The 21281-nt window shown below is 45.0% G+C and overlaps 1 protein-coding gene across 1 annotated transcript in view; it reads left to right on the top strand.

The window, feature by feature from the left end:
- The window catches only part of LOC149863982 (uncharacterized), a 119476-nt gene that overhangs the window by 59443 nt on the left and 38752 nt on the right, over positions 1-21281 (top strand). Inside the window, exon 3 of the mRNA XM_090049356.1 lies at positions 8755-8887. Within this exon, the coding sequence (XP_089905482.1) occupies positions 8755-8855 (101 nt within the window). The 3' untranslated portion in view covers positions 8856-8887. The remainder of the gene's footprint in view (positions 1-8754; positions 8888-21281) is intronic.

The following is a 21281-nucleotide window of genomic DNA, read 5'->3' as shown; positions in this document are numbered from 1 at the left end:
GCAGCTCAAATGGAAATGGTGCAAATTTGACCTGGGGCTTTTTGCCTCAGTGCATATGGCTGGACAGGCACTTTGGTGTGGGGCAAGTTGTGCCACTTGGGGCAAAATAACCCTGCCTGGCTCCTCCTGGATCTGGCCTCAGCAGTATAAAGAGCTGCCTTGCGCTGGCCCCAGCTTTATAAAAAGCTGCCCTGGCAAGGAGCTCAGGGCTACTTGCTCTCAGAAGCTTCTGGAGCCTAGCCAATTGTTTCCTGGGGACACTACCCCTTGTGCCAACGGGACTGCTGAAGCAGCCCTGAGAGTTCCCTACATCCTCTACCCAGTGCACCAGTCTGGCAGTGGGGGCTGCTGCCTGGCCGTGACCTGCTGCCACCTGCAACACCATGGGCCCCAAGGCTGCACACCTGCCAGACCCAGATGGGGACAGCATGCCCATTAGAGGCATCTGCACCTCTGGGCCAGCTGCCAAGGGGCTGTGGCTGCACAGTTGGACTTTTTGTGGCACCACTACCATGTGTGCCACCTCCTGGCCATTTGGGCAGTTATCACCCGGAAGATATTCCCATGTGGTGGCCCGCTTTGAACCATCAAAGCATGTCCTCCTGGACCCAAGTGGCCAGGAGGTCAGCCACCTGCAGCTGCATCCTGGGTACCACCTCTGAGCAGGCTCCTCTGCCTGGGTCCTAGCATTGCCTCTCTAGCAGGAATTCTGGTGTTCCCCATTTAAAAATAGCAAAATCCCTAATAAAAAAATTCCCAAAGTCACTCTTTAACATACCCCAAAATCCATGTTCTTCCACAAGTAAAACAAAAGACCACTAGAGACACACAGAGAGAGAGACAGACTGATCAAATCAGTTAGGCAATGTTTTATTGATCTATTTACAATTTTAAAGCAATTTGGAAGCCTACCAGTGCCTCCATCATCATAATAAAGTAAATTCTAAATATCTATAGTTTGGCATTGACTTTTGGCTTTTTTGTCATAGAAAAATCAGAGTTGCCCCTACCCCCTTCACTCACCAGGATGTGCAGCGCTGAACAGCACTGATATGCTAATGCCCTGCCTTTGCTCTTGCCCCTCACTCTCAACCCACAGCCTGCCCTCCACCCCAGTCCCCTCATTTCTGACCCATAGAGCCAGGTAAGTGGGTGAGGGATTTATTGGGGGGGGGGGCCTGTGGGTTTTGGGGTGAGCTGTCTGCTCATGTGCCCCTGCCCAGCCCCAGCCCCTGCTCATTCTCTCAAATTATTCCCTCATCTGATCCCAACCCTGATCACTACCTGGCCCAGCCTCAGCATCCCAGCACTTAAAAAAACCAACCAAACAAAAAAACAACAAAGCCCCGCACTCACCATCTGTAGCAGGGGCTATAGGGGCTGCTGGGGCCGCATGGCAAAGCCTTCTGCAAGGCACAGGGCAGTGGGGATTGGCCCCAGTGGTCTGGCACCCGCTCTGCAGCTGTTACATCACATGGGTGCTGTGTGGCTTGGCAGGGCACTGCATGATACTGCACATTGCCTGAGAGCTCGGGGGCACTAGGGCTGAGTGGTGCCGGGCTCTTGTGGCACCACTCGGCTCCCTGCTGAGCCACTCACCACTGTGCTGCCGCTGTTGAATTGCATGGGGTGCCAGGTGGCTGAGGCTGCTCCCTCCTGCCCTCTGCTGCAAGGGGGGGGGGCTCTGCCATGAGACACTAATTCTAATCAATCTCCTCTCATCACCAAACCCCTGGCCCATGTCTGCTGAGCCCCTCTAGTGCTGGGGCACTACACAATTGTGTGCCCCCTTCTGGGCACTAATGAGGCCTCCCCTTACAGCCTTATCCCAAAAAAACACTGGAGCAAACAATAAAAACATAAGCCCCTGGGCTATAACATAACGATAATGATGGAGCCCATGCTTTGCCCCTTTAAGAAGTCAAACTTCTCCTTTAGTATTGCATGCCTCTTAGCCCTGGATACCTTATATGCTCCTGGAGCCTTATTAGTCTTGCAGGCAGCAGACCAGGCAACCAAATGTGTCTGGGTAGCTTTTTCACTCAGGAGCTTCTTCTCCTGGCAGGAGCCAGATAGCTAACCTCTCTCCCTAGACCATGCCTTGGGGCTTATATGTGCCCCAGGATCCTGTCTACTTTCGGTCAGCTGACCCCATGCTAATTTCCTCATTAGCCTGTTGCCCTGGCAACCGGCAGCTGTGGAGCTCTGCTGGCCTGCAGGGATCTCTGGCTAGGCTGTTTCTGCACTTAAAGGCACAGGCGCATCTTAATGCCCTTCAACAATAGTTCTTGAATAGTATGCAATGGGATCTTCACATCCCATCATTCTGAAGGTGAATAAGAACAGTCCCCACTCCATATGGTAAAGTATTGCAATTAAGCAGAAGTGGCTCCTCCAAGTCATAATGGACTAGTACACTGTCAAACAACAATAGTCACTTCCCATCGTTGAAAACCTTGTTGTGAAATTCAGTCCATTTCTAGGTGGCATCATTTTTCAAAAGATTATGCAAAGTCTTAGAAACTATAGCTGTCCCAGCTGCCTGCAGAGGGTTTAGGATTGAGAGTATGGTCAGGGGTAGAAAGGTAAGAAAGGTTTATCGACTTAACAAAAACACAGCTACATGTAGTAACAAGACAAACAAAGACAGACAAAAGCAATTTGCATTGGCAACTTATTGGCAGTCCCCTCTGATGCCTGATACACAGCAAGTTCCTCTTTCCACAAAGTTCAGCAAAGTCAGGCATCCCCAAGCAGCGCTCTCTGAGGGGTACCGGGAAGGACCCTAGAATGCAGTTCTTGGGCTCCTTGAGGTTCATGGGCCCATTCATCCAGGCAACAGCTAACTGATCCTCTTCACAGAGATGCATCTTCCTTCTTCTGAATGGTTTCTAGATCTTTCAGCTAATTTATAGCTTCTGAAGGATACTGATAACATATGACCACTCAGATTCCTTTTACTTCAACTGTCCTTAGACTGACCAATAGCAGTACAAGCCTTGCATTCCTTTTGATAAGGTAATTTTAACTATACCACAGGGCTTTACTACTTCAAGACTTTGCTAAACTTACCAGGCCTTACTTTATACAAGGACTCGCTACATCTTAAACTTTAATTAGGCTTTTAGCAACAACACATAGCTTAATATCTAAACAAATACAGAAAAACACTTGGTTTAATCTTCATAGGGCCTTCAGCAGGCACCTTTATCACACAGACATACTTTTCAGCTGCCACATATAGCCTTATCTTTTACAAATGAATGATAGAAATTAAGCAGACCCAGGAATGCTTACAGTGTCTGTTTATTCTTAGAACCTATTTGTAAGGCCTCAAGTCCTATCTTTGCAGTTGCTAAATGAATTCCAGCGGTATCAACTTGAAAATTCAGGAACTCCACACTGGTTACTCTAAAAGTACATTTCTCTTTCTTGAGTTTCAGACCAGCATTGAAGGTGTGGCATAACACTTCTTGCAGTTAGACAACCAATTCTGTCATAGACCACACTCTAATGAGGACATCATTAAAATATTGCAGTCTCAAGGGAGTCTTGCCAATAAGTCATCCATAACCTTTTGGATAACTCCTGGTGCAATACTTACTACAAATTAAGAGCACTTGTCTTGGAAGGCTCCCTTATGGGTGTTGATTGTCTGTGCACCAGCTGTTTGGTCATCCACAGAGAGTTGTTGAGATGCTCAGGCAATTTAGCAAAAAAACCTTCCCTCCAGCAAGAGTGGCAAGATGCTGGTTTACTGCTAGAATATGGCATGGGTGTTTCTGTAGTACTTTATTAATAGGAAGCACATAATAAATATCACAGTTTGGCTTCATGATGGATAGAATGGGAGTGGCCTGTGTTGGATTTAAATGTGCTGCTAGGACATCTTGTTCCACAGGTTGATCAATCTCTTCATCAATTTTTGGATGAAGGGTGAAGACAACATTTGAATGAAATGGAGCCCCAGTCAGATCCAATGCAAACAACACAGGCTGGCCTCTTACAGGCACCAACCTGTTCATTGAAGACCTCATTGAAATCCCTTTGGACATTTTGTAAGGTGTCCATCACAAGGTTATGAGCTGCTGTTAATTTGCTATCCAATGATTCAAACCGTTTTCCTCCTAATAAATTTGCTCTCCAATCTTTAGCAGGTATTAGGCAGAGGACCCCTTAGTCCTGCCCACATTGGATGTTGAGGTAATATACACTCTTCAAAACATTTTTATTTGTTATAATCTCCAAATTTGGCTGCATACAGCACAATAGGTGGACAATTTCTAGGCCATAGTGAATTGTACATCTCTTCTGAGATTAAGGTAAACACAGGTCCTGAATCTACCTCCACAATGCAGGGAGCACCTTGGAGAATCACTGTTGTATAGTTCTTCTTCTATGGGGTTGGTGTTTCCACATTATTAACAAAAGCAGTAGTGTAAGAATCAGGGGGGCAACTCATGCACTGGAATTTCATTTGCATCAGCAACAGTATTAGTGGTAACTGGAGGCAAGATCCTCTTGGTTGCTTTCTTTCTGGATGTCTTGGATTTCTGATGACACATGCTTTCAATGTGACCCTTGCACTGACAATGGCAACAGTTGGTATCACTGAATTGGCATGTATCACACCTGTGATTCCCCCACAGCTATAGCAGCTTCTTTGGTAAGGAAGAATGGTATTTTTATACAGGGGGGTTGTGAGTTTCTTGGAGATTTTTCCCTTCAGGGCACTTAGTTTGTCTTAGCTAACATCAGTTTTGCTGATGATGCTCAGATTTCCCTTAAATGGATGAGGCAACTTCATATGCAAGGGCTTCTTCTTGAGCCATGGTAAATGTTAAGTTATGCTTTGCAACAAGTCTGCATTGCAGGGCTTAGTCTCAAACCCCACATACAAGATGATTCCTTAGAAAGTAATCAAGACTGGTACTAAAAATACAGTTGTCAGACAATTGATAGAAGTCTGCTATGTATGCAGTAGGGGCGTGTGAAATGGGCCCTATTCAGTTCAGATTGAGCCTTAAATCAGAGACAGTGATTAGATCCATTGACTCAGATCACTGTCCCCGATTCGATTTGATCAAATTTGAATCTGACAATCCGATGCTGATTCGCCGAATCAGTGATTTGGACACAGGCACAGCTTTAAAAGTTTTTTCTACATGAGGTAGCAGCACGGCTCATGACTGCTGTGGTGCTGGGGGGGATGGAGTGTCCCATAGCAGTGTGGGGGGCTCTCCAGCATGCTTGGCAGTGAAACTGGAAGTGGTTCTGGGTCTCCCAGGGAGTGCACTTCCCCCTCCCACGCCCCTCCATCCCAACAATTGGCCACAGGGAGACCCCGGGTGCCCTCCCAGACCCAGAAGGCACCAGTCACAGAGCCTGGGGGATACAGGGGCGGGGGCAGCATGGTCCCTGGTGGACCCCCCCCATGCTTCTGTGGGACGCTGCATCTGCCCCAGAACCACAGTGATCACAAGCCTCTGGTACCTAGAGGTATGTAGAAAAAAAACATTTAAAGCTGTCTCTGTATGTGAATCACCAAGTCTGTCCGAATCAATTTGGAGGGCTCCGAATAGATTCAGAAAGATTGAAGGGTCCTCTGAGTCTATTCAGATTCAGAGATTCGGGCCAAATCAAATCAGGGACCGAAGCTTCGCACAGCCCTAGCCTGCATCAATTCCCTCCTCCGGTGGCTAAATTTCATTGGTTTAAATGGACATGACAAATGATTTCAGATGGGGTTGATGCAAAGTGTTTTTTTGTTCATTTGTTTTTTTAGCAGTTTGAAGATCTCATGGTATGAGATGTCACAGGTTTGACCAGGGATACAAGTTACAAAATAATCTCAAAAGTCTGAGCCAATGATGCTCAGTAGAACTGCCTTTTCATTTAATCAGCATGTAACAGGGGGCTTTCCCAGGGCCAGTTTGCCATTGGCCCACCTGTGGCAGGCCAGTAGGGAGTGCTCCTGCCTTGAGCCACCCACCTTACTGCACCTGACCACCTACTAGCCTCTGAGTGCCTCCCTGGGGGCACCTCACATCTGGCCTACCCCCTTCCTGGAGCATACCCGTTAGCCACCACCCAGGGGATTTGCTTGATTCTGGCTCTGCGCACCCTGGGAAACAGGCCTAATAGCCCTTGAGGGTGCTTGATTCACTTCAAGAACTTGGGATGTCTCCCTTAGTCAGCCAAACCAAGGGGACTCCAAGGTATAATCTAGACCCACTCCCAATATGTTTCCTACACTAGGTACAAAGGAGAACTTTATTGGTTACAAGGGGTAGGTTTGGAATAGAGTTCAGAGTAGAACAATATCAGAGAAATCCCATAGAGCAAACTGGCATGGCTGGATAGCCTTTGATCGCACATCTGAGTTACTGCAAGCTATATAGCTAGTTAGATCTCAGGTAGCTTACTCACAAGTATCATCCAGAGGCAGGTGGAAATTCCCCCTGGAGGCAGGCAGTTCCTTGATCATGAGTTTTGAGAGAGAGTGCACGCAGGTTTCAGATAGTTCATCTCTTCTCTCTCTCCGAGTCTTCCTCATGGCTGCTGTCCTCTCCTTCTGGGCAGTCCTTAATTTATATAGCCCTTATGACCTCATTTACTTTGGTCCAACGGAGGCCAGCACCTGTTGGCGGTCAACGAACCAATTTGAAGTGCATCGCTAATTGCTGGGCAGATTGGTAGTTCCTAGCTCCCCAGGGAGCCAGAGCCCCTCACCCAGGTATGTGATGCCAGTCACATATGCAGAAGGAGCAGGTTTCCCCCCTCCCCTCAGGAATATATCCAGCTCAGGTTACCTAAAGAGATAGGTTACGGTGTGTATCCTCTGCTGGACCCATCCTAACCAAATTGTCACGGTCTTTGGGGAGAAACCAAGGTAGCCTTCTGCCACAATGCCCACCTGTTTTCTGGGCTACCACCCACCTCCTTGCCTGCCATACCTTGTCTTTTCATTGGTTCTAATAAGGCAGGAGGCTGCTCATTCTTGCCCTGATGCCAGGGGGCGCTATCTGCAGCTCCATTCCTCCCCTGTACCACAGCCCAAGCCTCACAGATGGTATCCAGGTGACAATGCGTAGCCTTCATTGTCAGGCCTCAGATATACACTTACTCATACCACCCACTTCTCACTAAGGCCTCACTCCATGCCCTCTCACAGTGTCTCTTTCACACACTGACAACTTATACCAACTTGCTGCCTCTCAGTGTGGGGCCCTTCAACCATAGGCTTTATGTAGCGCACACCTTGGGTGTCACATATACCATCTTTTGGGCCTCTCCCATGACTCTCACTGGTGTAGCAGCCAGCCAGTTACCTGACCACAGCCAAGCTTGCCCTGGCCCCTCCCAGAACAACTCTATGCAAACTCACACACATATACACCAGGCTTGCAGCCCTCTTGTTCCCACATCTCCACCCACTCAGTGGGACCACAGGGCTTCCTTCCCCAGTGGGGGTTCAGGTGGCCATAGCCATACCTGGCCCCCTTATACCCACAATGTTGTGGGATTGTGGGTTAAGGTATCCCAACCCACTATTCACTGGGGTGGTAACTGGTCTGGTATTTTCTGGGAGGGCTCCCATGCCACTGGGAGCCCCACCAGGCCACCCACTCCCAGCAGGGTGCAGTTTTAGGTCATGCCCAGAATCAGGAGTCTCCAAACCATCCCCATAAGCTCCTGCCCTTACCTCTAAGATATTTCATACAGCCTTTCAACCAGGTAATTTTTTCACCTGGCCTGCCAGCAGCAAACTGCTATGTTTATATAGGCAGCCAGAGTTCTAAAATGGCTGCCATAATCAAGCACCTGCTGGCTGTTTGGCTCAGCTCTTAAAGTGGCAGGCACAAACAGTGCCCTGCCACACAGTAGTAGTCCTTTTAGCTTCCAGATAGAATTCTGGCTGATCAGCATAAGAGTCCTAGGTGAATGGATCAGCCACAATAAAGTCTTCAATATGGCCTCAAGTAGCCATGTCTGAGAGCCACAGCACAGGCCAGCTCACGGGAGGAAAAGAGCCCTGGCCTGTTTTCACTTGCAGCACAGATTGCTGCAAATTTTTTCTTTTTTGTTTGAAGCACTGGAAGCAACCTACAGACCAGGATCCTGTCCTCATCACTACCATTGGATATCTAAGGATTCTTGTCCTGGAAAGATCACATGGAAGAACAGGGGAACCATCTCTATTAATAACAACAACAACAAACTACCTTTAACACTGAAGCAAAACAGTAACAGCAATACAAGATAATGCAGTTTGGGCAGTGCTTTCCGCTGATGAAGTACAGAACACATATACAGATACTCCATATACCATATACCATTTAGGAGGTCTAAGCCCAGACTACATCTATTTCACTGTTTCCTCTGTTGTTCCAGTATGAAATTTACTAGTGAAAACAAAGCTGAATTGTGGCAGTGCTTGTCTCTCTGTTTCTGGGAGTCTTTAAGAAATCATAGTTTAATTTTTTGAATTATAATTAATCAGAAAGTCCCAAAGCTACTCGTGAGAAATCCAAAAGCAATGGCCCAAACATTGCAGCTACAGGATGAAGCCAACTCAACATAGTTTTAACAGCATCTGTATTTACACCCCACTTGTTTACAATTTACAGAGCATTTTCCATAACCTCACATTTCATGCAGTCTTAATGTATCTCTTACGTTTTATCTATTAAAAAAGTGTGCCTAAAATTTCCATCATAATGAGGAAAAGTGTATTTCCTTCTCTTTTTCTAGGTTTAGAACATGGCTGCCAACATTTAGTTTACAAGATGGAAGACGAGTTCACCGAAGCAAACCACGTTGAAAAAAGGTTTGGGTACTTAGAAAATGATTAAGTTCAAGCTGCCAGATTCCAATAGGGACCATGGTAAGTGATGCTTGCTTTTTAAAAAGATACTTTCCAAAACTAAGAGCACAGACTTCTGCGATCTTATAAAAAGAGGAAGTCTCTAGATATGTTGGGAAGTGGAGAAATCCTGATTCACTTCAGTAGGACAGACTTGACCAATGGTTCTTAATTTCATCTTTTTTACACAAGTGCAGCTACAGAAGGAGCCATACCACAAGTCTGGAATTCAGGCATTAAGCTATTATTCAGGCACTAAGCTTCATGGAAAGATGAATCACACTATCTATTCCACGCACGTAGCACTTGTTCTTTCTCTTTTGAACTGGGACTGGATTTAGATCTTTTAGGTTCTACTTTTGCAGTGAATGTTTGAGAAAGGAAGAAACATTGCTCTCAAAAAAGTGTCCCTCCCAAGGCATGAAAAAAATTCTATCACAGTAACTCTCAGAAAATGTCCAAACACTTTTGGATTGGTCATCCTTGTCTGTCATGAGTAAAGTGATTTTTGAAGCACTTTACAGTGACTTAAGGGAATGGATCCTATTGACTTTCAATGGGACTTCTTCAGTGATGTCACTTGCAGGGCCCTGTGACACATTCAAATTAAAGTTGGATAAAAACCAAATATAAAATTGCTACACATTTTTAAGCACTAACTTTGTGACTGGTTGGCTGTCTTTATATCTGGATGGACATTTTTATGGTATGATAATTACTTTGCATGTGTGGCCTGTCTAAATTTATTGCATGATTAACCAGTTAATTGTATGATAATTATTTTGCACAAGTAGCCATTATAAATTTATTGTGCTATTAACTTGTCATAGTAGAATATAAATTGACCAATAAGATCTCTAGATTTTGGTGTTGTAAGCCAGTGTTTCTCAACCTTTTAAGTAACAAATACCTCCTAACTTCTGAAAATTTTAATAAGTACCCCAACACTCAAGTTTCCAGGGTGTTTTATATTTACAGACTAATGTGTGCCATATGTTAGAAGAAGGACTTTGTATATGAGGCCGTGATATGACAGACGTCTGATCTGGTGTGGGTAGGGTTGCCACCTTTTACACCACAGATGGACAACTCAAGTATGTACCTGGGCTAGAGGTGATGTTGGCCAAAACTAGGAGGGCTGAACCCAGTGCTGCGCAAAGCACGGTGAACCAAATTATTACTGGGGAATTTAAAGAATGCAACACTGCATTCTTCTCTGCCAGCTTGTGTGTTGGATTGGCTGATTCAAATGATACCACTTGACTCAGTCTCTTCTTATTAGAATGGTTCTGGTAGGATATGCACATCCTCCAGTGAACTGCTGGAGTAGATGAACTTCTTGATGTCCTAGTATGTCTTCAGTTGATGCTGTTGGTACGGTTTCCCTTTCATCTTCTACCTTGCATGACTTTTTTAACAGTCTCTCAATATGTCCTTTGGGCGTAAAAGAAAATGTAGCAAGAACAGTGCCAATTGGGGCTTTTGGAAATTTAGAGCACAGGATCAACACAACGTGATAGTCTATCAAGAATACTGCCTTAACAAGTACCAAATTCAACAACTGTCCCATGCTGAATGAGTGCCTCACTTATTCGCACAATTCCAGCAAATTTACTTTGGCTACTTTGAAAAAGGGTGATATTCTCACCATAGCTAATCATGTGAAATTCAGTTGACTCAGCATTCTTCCTTCTATTTTGTGAGAACCTGTTTACCTTCTACTGCCACGTTTGGAAGCCTTTTACTGGATTTGAACTGCAGAGTAGAATGTTTACTTCCTGCCTCAGCAGCTGCAGGATGTTCATGGATATGCCTTTGGGAGTCTGAGAAGTGAAGAGTGGGTGTTAACTGGAAGGCTTGAAGCAGCATAGAAATAATTGTCTAGAAATAACTAGGGACAGCACAAGATCTGCATAAGCAAGATGAATAGAGCCTCACCAAGGGCTGGGAGATGGAAATGCAAATGCAAATACAAAACTGTGGGGAGGTGGGGGCACAGAGGGGTGATATTTGATGAGCCTGATTGACACTTGAAATCAGAGCCACCTAGGGGCATGTTACCAGGGATGCCTTGTACACTTCCTTTGCAGAAAAGGTGCAATGGTTTTAGCATGCTGTTGGAGCATTTTTTTGCTACAAGGTGTTGCTTCTGTGGGTTCTGCATGGCTTTATGAATTGTAGGAATGGTGCTTTTCAATTTCTGAGGGTGGGGAGGGGGGTATTATCAATATGTGGAGCTTGTTGTATTTGCTTTGTACACTTTTGTGGATTATAAACATTGTACAGGTTTAGCTGTCTGTGCATGACCAAGTTGAGTGCCTGGGACTATCAGTTCATTTTCTTGATTTGGGACTCAGAGGTCATGTTTGTGGACCTATTTTATATATTCATATTTTTACAAAGAGTGATAGTTTATTATATTTGATGGATGAAACAAAATATCCCTATACTGTAACAAATGATGACTTCATTGCCTTTTAAATATAAAGTATACAAAAAGTTAAAAAATTGTATGGTGTGTCAGTACCCCAGCATGTTGGTCCATTGGCTGAAAAGAGCTTGATTTCCACTAGGAATTGTGTTCCCTACCTAGCTGGCAGGAGCTGTGATAGAGGGCCCTGCTGGTAAATGCTTGCTCCTGCTAGAACTGTCTGTAGAAGTCAGGTTGGTGAAACTTGTGGCTGCTGTGCATGTTGTTGGATGACTATCTTGTGCCCTCTTTTCCTGAGCTCTTCTTGCACATTTCACAGAGGCCTCCACAAACATCTTCTTCCTTGTTCTCTCTCTTTCTTTTCTTCTTCTTTTCTTTTTTTTAACTTTCAGGCATAGTAGTTGTTGACCAGTGTTTTTGTTGAACAGTGGTTATTGTCCTTGAGATTTTAGACATTTTAGGTGTGAGCAAGGTAGCAAGGACTGTTGGTTGTTTTTTGCTTTCCATGATATTAAAAATACTGCCATGTTGCAATGACAACTCCACAACTGTTTCCCTGTCTTAAGAAGGCTCGGAGAAGGTAAGTCTTTGTCCACCTTTCTCTCCACTTGCTTTTAGATTGTGAGGCATGGGTTTCAGATTTTTTTTTTTTTTTTAACGAATGGTTTGCATGCTAACTTGCTGCCGTTGTACTATTTTTTTTAGGCTGATGAACCCAGAGCCATATGGCATGGGACTAGATAGCAAATTAATAGCATATTTGGGGCATTGCAAGAGGATGTGGGATTCTCAATGTGGCCAGGCTTGTGAGGGGGACCAAAATTACCAGACTGTATTGTATGGGAGGCAGGAAAAGGCAATGCAGAACAGAAATCTGTCTGGGTTTTGAAGTCAAGTAGGCAAGACCTAGTGTGCATGTATATGTATACTTAGTTACAAGTTAAACTGAGTGTGGTGTTAATTAAAAGTATCCAGTATTTTATCTAGTCCATGAATTGCAAATATTACATGGTATCAGAACAGAAACTAGATACAGGAACCAAGAAAATGAACCAATGAAACCTCCAGAATGAATGTTATTTGGGGGTTCATGAGACAACAACAGTTGTTGAGTGAAAAACAAACCCCTTTTTTAGCAATCATGGAGAACTAATGCAAAAAGGAACTTTCAGCATTTCCTAATCACCAGCATTCCTCACCCAATTCTGAGACTCATAACACTACTACCCATTTTATGAGTGGGACTGTCTTTAAACTATAAGCTTTTGTTTACATATCATTACATCTTCTCCCCTAAACAGAGTAATAGCCAGAGATACTAGGGGTGTGTGAAACAGGCCGTATTCGATTCAGATTTGGCCCAAATCAGGGACAGCGATTTGATGAATTGATTCAGATCACTGTCCCTGATTCGATTTGGCTGAATCCGAATCTGAAGATTAGATGCTGATTCGGAGAATTGCTGATTCAGATGTAGACACAGCTTTAAAAGTTTTTTCTACGTACCTTGAGGTAGCAGACATGGCTCATGATTGCTGCAATGCTGGGGCACGTGGAGCGTCCCACAGGAGTGTGTGTGTGTTGGGGAGGGGCTTGCACGTGCTCAGCGGCAAACCTGGAACTGGACCATAAGTACTTCCAGTATCCAGAAGTACTGGATACTTCTAGGTCTGCCAGGGAGTGTGCTGGGGAGCCCTCCTGTGCCCCAGAGATCAGCTGCAGGGGGACCCTAGTTCCCCCCACAACCCAGGAGGCATCAGTCCCCAAGCACGGGGGGGAGGGGGCAGTGTACTCCCCGGTGGACCCAGAAGTGGACTCAAAGTGCTTCTGGTCCATTTCCGGGTCTGCTACTGAGCACACTGGGGAGGCCCCCACACTTCTGTGGGACACTCTATGCACCCCAGTATCACAGCATTCACAAGATGCCTGCTACCTAGAGATATGTAGAAAAAACATGTAATCCGGTACACCCAAGGGTGTGCCCTATTCTCAATTAGATGGGATGGGTAGGCAGGAGGGGGTGCTGTGAGAGGGATGACAGAATTTTGAACAGATCCCCCTTTCTTCTGTAGAGTTAGCCCAAGCCCAAAGTTCTTAACTATATACAATTTATTGAGTTATAATATACATAATCATAAAACTAATAGCATATACATATATTTACACAGTAAACATTAACCAATAACCAATGTCAAACCCTAAATAACACTATTTACCCATCACAATAAAACAATTTCAGCAGCATCAACACAATGCAACATTTCCATTTACAAAATATAAGGTGCAAACAGGAACAATCTTAATAACAGCTATTCCTTAATATAGTCCCTGACCCATGGCAAGAGATAGTCCTCCTTCCAATGGGGTCCCTTGGGGGGTGTCCAGAAAGCACCAGGGGCCCCTCCCCTTAGGGCCTTGACTAGGTGGAAGGGTTGCTCACCCAGCCCTTTCTCTGGGTTTGCCCACCCCAAACATCTTTCCCCTGTGGAACCCAAGGGCCCAATGACTCACGCTTCCTCAGATGGCGGTGGTTAGGGCGCAGCTCTGTGCAGTCTCCTCTGCTGGAGCACCTCTCCAGGCCTTTCCTGCACTGCTGGGCTCCTCCCCACCCTGTGCCCTGCTCTGGGCACTGAGGGCTCAGCTCCTCTCAGGTGCTGCACCACTGCTGCTGGCTCCTGGGTGCTGGGCCTCATGCTGCAGCACTACTGTTTCCTCATGTCTTGGCTTGGCACCGAGGGCTCTTTTAGCACAGGCTGGGCCCCTCAGTCTCTGGCTGTCCATCCTTATACCCAGTGGATAACCCAAACTGCCTCTGCTGCTCCCTGGCTCTGCTCCCTTGTGGGTTGCCCTACACACCGTGTGGTCTGCTGGCCTTCTGGGGTAGCAGGCTCAAGCCACCACTTGGAGCTCCCAAAGTCTCAGCTCCGTGCATCAAACCACACACTGTGATGGGCCCGAGTGGTCTCACACCGCGCTCAGGGCCGGGTTTCCATGCATCGTCCCTATGTGCTGTCAACAGCCCAAGTGGTCTCGCACCAATTCCAAGGCTGCTCCTCCAGTGGCAGCTTTAGGAGCCTTGGGCCTACTGCCTGCTGAGGGAGAGCTCCCCAGCTTTTCTTGGCTCCGCTCTTCTTGAGTCCCTCCCTGCATCTGCCCCTGATGCTGGGCACGCAGCTCCTTTTATATGCTCCAGGGCTCTGCCCCTGAAGTCTTCCAGACCTGACAGTTTACAGTCTTCAGTCAGGTCCAGGGGAGCTCTTCTCCCCCTCCCCTCAGGAAACGGGCATGACTTATTTCTCTTGCTGCCTCCTGGTTGGTGGATGGGCTTCACCAATCAAAACAGCAGGATCTCAAGCTTGGGACTCAGCCTAAGCTCTGAAAGGTGAGCCTGCTACAAACATTTAAAGCTGTGTCTATATCCAAATTGCTGAATCTGTCCAAATCTCTCCAAATCAATTTGGAGGGTTCCGATTCAATTGGGAGAGATTAAAGGATCTTCTAATTCAATTTGGATTCAGAGATTTGGCCACCGAAGCTCCGCCAGATTGAATCAGGGACCAAAGCTTCACACAGCCCTAAGAGATACCAAATTCTGCAATCCATATTATCAACATGACAGTACTCTAGAGAGGAAAGGTTACCAGGAGATCACTCTGGAGTGAAACTTTACCACTTACTCTCCTAAGGAACTTCATCACTACATAACTTAATAAGTCTCAGTGAGTCTTCAAGGACATTTGCTGGTCTTGCTGATCTTCACAGCATCAGCCCTTCAGTTTTGTCTGAGTTGGTTTCCGTTTGCTTGTCATTTTCTACATGATGATAAACACTTGTTTATTGGAGTCACTATCAGTGCACACGTTTTTGAATATTACACTTTTTCAGTTTTGTGGGACCATAATCCCCTGGTCTGTGTGGAATACATGAGAGCTTGGATATACTGGCATAAGTGCCTTGTAGTCAGGGTTAGTTTGGTCCTGAAATGAGAATACTTATTTTTATCAACTTAAGGTTTCCACAAACCAAGAGGCCTGAAACTGATATAACCTTCTTAGGTACCACAGTTAATGGAAACTTTTAAGCATGTATTTATATCTGATACTTACCACACACTTGCCCTTCACAGGTAGGTTTTCTCCCTGTACATTGTTACGAGCAGCTTTCAGGCAGAGCAGAGCTAAGCATGTTTGGCCAGGTGCCCTAAGCCAACCAATTTTACTTTTGCTGCTGGCTTGAGCTAAGGACCCACTGTTCAGGGTCCTCACCTCCACTGCAGCCAAGTTAGTCTATAGCACTCCAAGGCTACCCTGGGTTTGTAAGAAATGAAAAGAAGAAACAAATGAAGTTCAACAAATAAACTGCCACTTAGCTTTTTGCTGGCTTCAAGTATCTGGCTTGCTAGACTTTTCACTGGCTTCGTTCCCCCATCCCCTCCACCTCTTATCTTTCAAAGGCTTTGAAGAAAGCTCTATGCAAAACAAAAAAACAAACAGAAGAGAAGCCTTGGCCATAGAGCATCTTCTTATTTCCCCCTTGCCATTCATGTGGGCCAGCTCTTCTTCATTCCCTACACCAGGGCTAGCTCCTTTGCTGGGAGGCTTGCTGTATTCCTGGACCTGGATCCTCAGTCTCTGGTGAGTCCCTCCAGGTCTGGGGTGGCCATGGGGAATGCTTAGTTACCAGTTACTTTTATTTTTGTTGGTCCTAACTTTGATCTTACTTTCATTTCCTTATAATGATTTTGATGTAGACCATCAATCTGGGTCCTTACATCCAGTTTAAACAGAATAATTGTTTCATTCATATCAGGGTTGCCAAACTGCCAAGATTGCCCTGAAGTCTCCAGGAATTAGATATAAATCATTACCCAGGAGATAAATAATAGGGCATTCGTTAAAATAAATATTAAATGTGAAATTATGATTCATACAATGTTCCTTCTTTCTACAGAAGGCAAAATGACGGCTTTGTAATGAATGAGCGGTAGAGTACAGTAGATCAATCATTACATCATGTAATGAAACCTTCCGGAATAGGTTCAAACAGAGTTGGCAAACCTAATTCACATGCATTAGTATTACCCAGTCCCATTCCACAGTTTTACTTGATGTTAATTTATCTACAAGGAAGTCTTCAATGAAAACAGTATCAGCAACAGGCACTTGCCTTTTTTCTGTGTCTGGTATCTTCAACATTTTGCACCATGATTCTTTGTACCATATTTTTCACAAGACTTCCCAAAGGCAAGTTAGGGGCCCTGCTGTAAACTGCACACCTAGCATAGTTGGTTGTACACAATATCTTCCTTAGCAGCTGCTTTCTTTGCAGGTGCCTTTGCTTAATGGTTTGATCTTTTCTGGCTCGTCTCATATACCTAGTGCATGAATCACCCCTTCCCACAGATACAGATACTTAGCTTGACCTTTTCATGGTTAAGATTGTTAAGAGAGACTAACTGGGATCCACAGACTATTCAAGTGTTATGCTGAGCAGAGGAAATGATAGCAAACCACTGAAAGGACTGGGTGAACCAGAAAAACTCATGTATACATTGTTAAATAAATTTAAATTTGACAAATACTCAAAGTAAAGTCAGGAACTGAGAGAGATCCTGCTGTCAATAAAAGCCTGGAGAGGGGAACAAAGATAGGTATCAGAGGTTGTTTAAACTGCAGCTGTAGTCATGTTGTTAAGAAACTGTCCTACAAATGGACAAGAACAACAAAGAGGTAGAAAACGTCATAATTTTGCCAAAATGTGCAAATCTGGAAAGGAAAAGCCCCAGGGCACATAGATTTTAATTCTTAAAGAAACAGATGAGCAATCAATCACAAGATCTGTTTTCAGTAAATTGAGAACTAAATCTAAGGAAAGCAGATTTGCTCATTAATGGTCACAAAATGGTGAATTTAAAAACTGATGAGAGACACATGCCTGTGTTAAGTTTACAAACTTATACAATGTTTGAAGGGTTCAACCACTTTGCAACTCGAGTATTAGGTTATTATCCTAAACAGGGTGAACATGTCAAAGATATGGTAAACACAGTTCATACTGTGAATATCTGAATAAAAAAGCACTGCTGGAATTTTAGGTGGTAGATTTTGACTGACAAGCCAGACTGAGTTTACAAGCTGTGACAAGTTTGAATTTAGTGCAGTTTGGTAGAGAGAGAAACAAAAGGCAAATGCATTAGAATTATAAGAAACAGATGTATTTGAAAGCTTAGGGTGCTTGGTGAGTAAATACACAAAAAGATTAACTCACAAGTACTACTGCATGTTATTCCCATGGCACTAAGGGATAACTTTTTTTAAAAAAAATCACTCTGGAGGAAACTGCTGCAAGCTATAACAAAGTCTAAAGAAACTACAGATTGGGTAATTTTATAGTGATTGTAGGCAACCCAGGGCAAGAAGAAATGAGAATGTCTTGGATCCCAAGAGATTTGAATAAAGCAATAAAAAGGGAACATTTTCAGTTGTCCACACTAGAAGAAATCATTAAGTTAGCAAAAGCTAGTTTTCACTGTCACAGGTGCTAGTTGTAAATTTTGGCAATTGAATCTGGATGTCAGAAGCTCTGGACTTCATACATACAATAGACTATGTGGTAGATACAGGTTTACGTGATTTCTTTTGGTATGTGTTTAGTTTCTCAGAATGATACAACAGACATCTGAAAATCAGGACAATGTTAATTATTATACAGGTGATACACTGGTGTGGGGAAATACTGGACAGGATGATGGATGCCTTAGGAGAGTTTAGGGCAGGTGCTGTTAAAGGAATCTAAGACTGAATAAGAAAAAGTACAAAGTGGCTGTGATAGATAAAACATTTGGGCTATTGCTTGAAAAAAGGACTAGACCAGAAGGCAGAAACCTTTTTGGGCAGAGTGCCAAAAAACCTGCAGCGTCTATTTGTAAGATGTTGGCGTGCCAGACAGACAAAATGGCGGTGGGTGATGTTGGTACTTGGCTGGACATACTGCATATTAGTACAGTTAATAATCATAAGTATTGTTGTTTTACAATAAATACTAAATTTACTTACTGGTTATCAATTAGCATGGGGCAGGGAGCAGTCCAGCAGGGAAGGGGAGAAGGGAAGTGGCGCAATGCCCTTAAAGGTAGCAGGGCAGGCAGAAGGGAGGAAGAGAGGAGTGAGGGGGAGGGGGAGGGGGAACTAGTACCAAGTACAGTGGGGCAGTGGTGGAGGAACAGCAAGGAGCCTCATCCTTCCTGTAGCAGCACAGCCCCAGCCTCTTCCCCACCATCTACCCCAGTGTGCACATGCAACCACCACTGGCAATGACCCAGGCTGGGGCTCTGCGGACCCTGGTGCAGCCACTTGCAGCCTTCCAGCTGCCTGCCACAGCTAGCCTGGGCTCTGGGGAGACCGCTGCCACCTGTCATGGAGATTTTACTCCAGTAAAACCTCAAGTCTGAAACAAGCTTTCTGAAAAGGGCTGGTGTGCTAAGCAAAATGTTTTCATATGTCACACTCTGGCAAGTGTGCAGGGGGTTGCTGATCTTTGGACTAGACCCTGATAAATCAAAAAATTGCAGTTACTGAAATGTCCACATGGACTTACAAGGCTGCATTAGAAAGATTCACAGTTTTGCTTCCTTAGCTGGTTAAATTTATTTGACACATGTCAACAGTAATGGCCCTTTGAGACAATTGTTGGGGGGGGGGGGGGGAATTTTGAATTGCCTAATTGGCAAAGTACAAACTGGTATATACCCATTTGCAAAAATTACTTACACAGGCACCAGGACTGAAGTACTTAAAGTTAAAGAATTACATACTGTGTCAATGGATGTCAATTCCACTAGTTTGCTCTATTGCTGCAAAAAGGGACTCCTTTGCATCTGTATCTACAACTTCAGCAATAGCAAAACAGAACTAAGCCCAGCTAGATAAGGAAATGCTAGTGATAGTTTTTGGTTATACTCAACTTCATCACTATATCTATGGAAGAAATAATTGCAGAAACAGACCACAAGCCTTTCGAGGCTATTTTTAGAAAATCTTTGTATAATGCTCAACTGAAGATTTGAAGGTACTGCTCATACTCCAAAAATAACTAAAGCAAGTTGTTGCAAACCAGGAAATTATTCATAATTTCTGATGCTTTATCCATCTTATACACATGGAATTGTGAGGGAGTTAAGTTCAGAGGATGCTGTACTACAGCATTTTTCATGATGTGTCACATGCCAGTATCAGAAATTTCTGGAATTTTAAACAGCTACTGCAAATTATACAGTTCTCCAAACCTTAAGACAAACTATTTTATAAGGATGACTGGGTAAAAGATCTGAAGTCCCATATTTATTGGGCTAACTAACAGTAACTAAGAGCTAGCTCCTGTTTTACTTTATGTGCCTAAATGGCATGGATACAGTCACATATCTGCAGTTTTTGGCAACCTAAACACAATTTGGGACTCTCTTTTGCCACAGGGTAAAATAAAATTGTCCTGTGCATATATATCTGTTGGGTGTGGAGTGATCAGAGTGATGGAGACTGAGGGAAATGGGATTTAGCCCTAAATGTGCAAGATTTATCATTTAAAAGTGCTTGAATCATAGTACCGGAAGTCTCAGAGAAGAGATTTTAGTTGTCATAGGCACCAAGTATGTGGGGCCCTGAGGACCCCGACCCCCCTCAGGGAGAGGGTAGGATGATCACCCATCCCTAATTGGGCAGGACAATGCCAAAATGGGAACATCAAGTCCTGGTCCTAGGCTGCATGACTCCAGGGCAGCATTTGTTCCAGATTCTGAGTATCATGCAGGGATCTGAGTTTTCCATTCACCATGGAAAAATGCAGGTAGTGGTAGGTTTCCCCTTGCAGGCCGGCAGAGTTCCAGCTGGCAAGGGACTGCGGAGAGTGGGACGCAGAAGGCACCACATGTATGCATGTGGCCAGGAATAGAGCCCCAGGCAGCAGCGGAGAGCAGCTCCCCCAACTGCCTGCAAGTAAGTCAGGGAGAGGGGGCAGATTGAGGCTCCCCGGGGTGAGGGAGGGAGTGGGGTAGGGGCTGGGCCTGGGGTGCTGCCCAGCCAGGGCAGTGCATGGGACCTGGGGCAGGGAACAGGACAGAGCCACAGGTGGCTCATCAGGGGACAGCTCCCTGTTATTGCATGCACTCCCAGTGAGGGAAGTATGGTGGGGGGAGGGGAACATGTCCCTTAGAATCATGCATGGGGCAGTGGCGGATGCAAGATGCCTCTATGGCCTCAGGTTTTCCCACCCTGCCGCCCTCCCCCTGGGAGCCCAGCACCAGCTGTGTTACCATGGCAAAGCTCCCCCTGCCCACCTGGAAGCACCAGGGGTGGCAGCACAATGTTGTGTCCCCCACTGCTGCCAAATGAGAAAGGGGCACCTCATCATGGTGGGATGGCCAATGTGGAGCTCCTGGGGGATGGGCAGCAGGGTGGGGAGCCCTGAGTCCACATCTGCCCCTGCCGTCCCACAGGCTCTGTTCAGGGCTGTTCTGGCTGCGCCGCCCTGGGGTGTAGGCCATCATCCTTAGGGCCCCCCAGCAAAAAAAAAAGTTGGCACCTATGTTAGCTGTTATACATGAAAGTTACTTGGGAGAAGAGCTATGTAAATGGAGAGAACTCAAGGTGTTGTTTAACACGCGATTAAATTGAGGATATGGTAAATCCTGTAAAACATGTCAAACCGACAGAAAAACCTGCTAGATGTAGGCAAGTTGTTTTAGATGTTTTACAGTTGAAGAAAAAGGGGGAGGGTGGATGGAGATGTAATGATAGTAGAAAGTTTGGAAGGCTACTAGACTAAGCTGTATGATGGAATGGGAGGGTGAAAGGAACAGATGATGGTAGTGTAGCAGAACAGAGAAATATATGGACTAAGAAATTATGTAGGGGAAGTCAACCATGCATGTGTATGTATAAAGTGGTAATTTAAGTTACTAGTTAAGAGTGTCATGTTAATTAGAAGTAT

This window comes from Crocodylus siamensis, chromosome 5, assembly GCF_052110815.1.
Source record: "Crocodylus siamensis isolate JL-2025a chromosome 5, ASM5211081v1, whole genome shotgun sequence".
Classification (NCBI taxonomy): domain Eukaryota; kingdom Metazoa; phylum Chordata; order Crocodylia; family Crocodylidae; genus Crocodylus; species Crocodylus siamensis.
The sequence above is the reverse complement of the archived record's forward strand: the minus strand, read 5'-3'. Positions and strand labels throughout refer to the sequence as shown.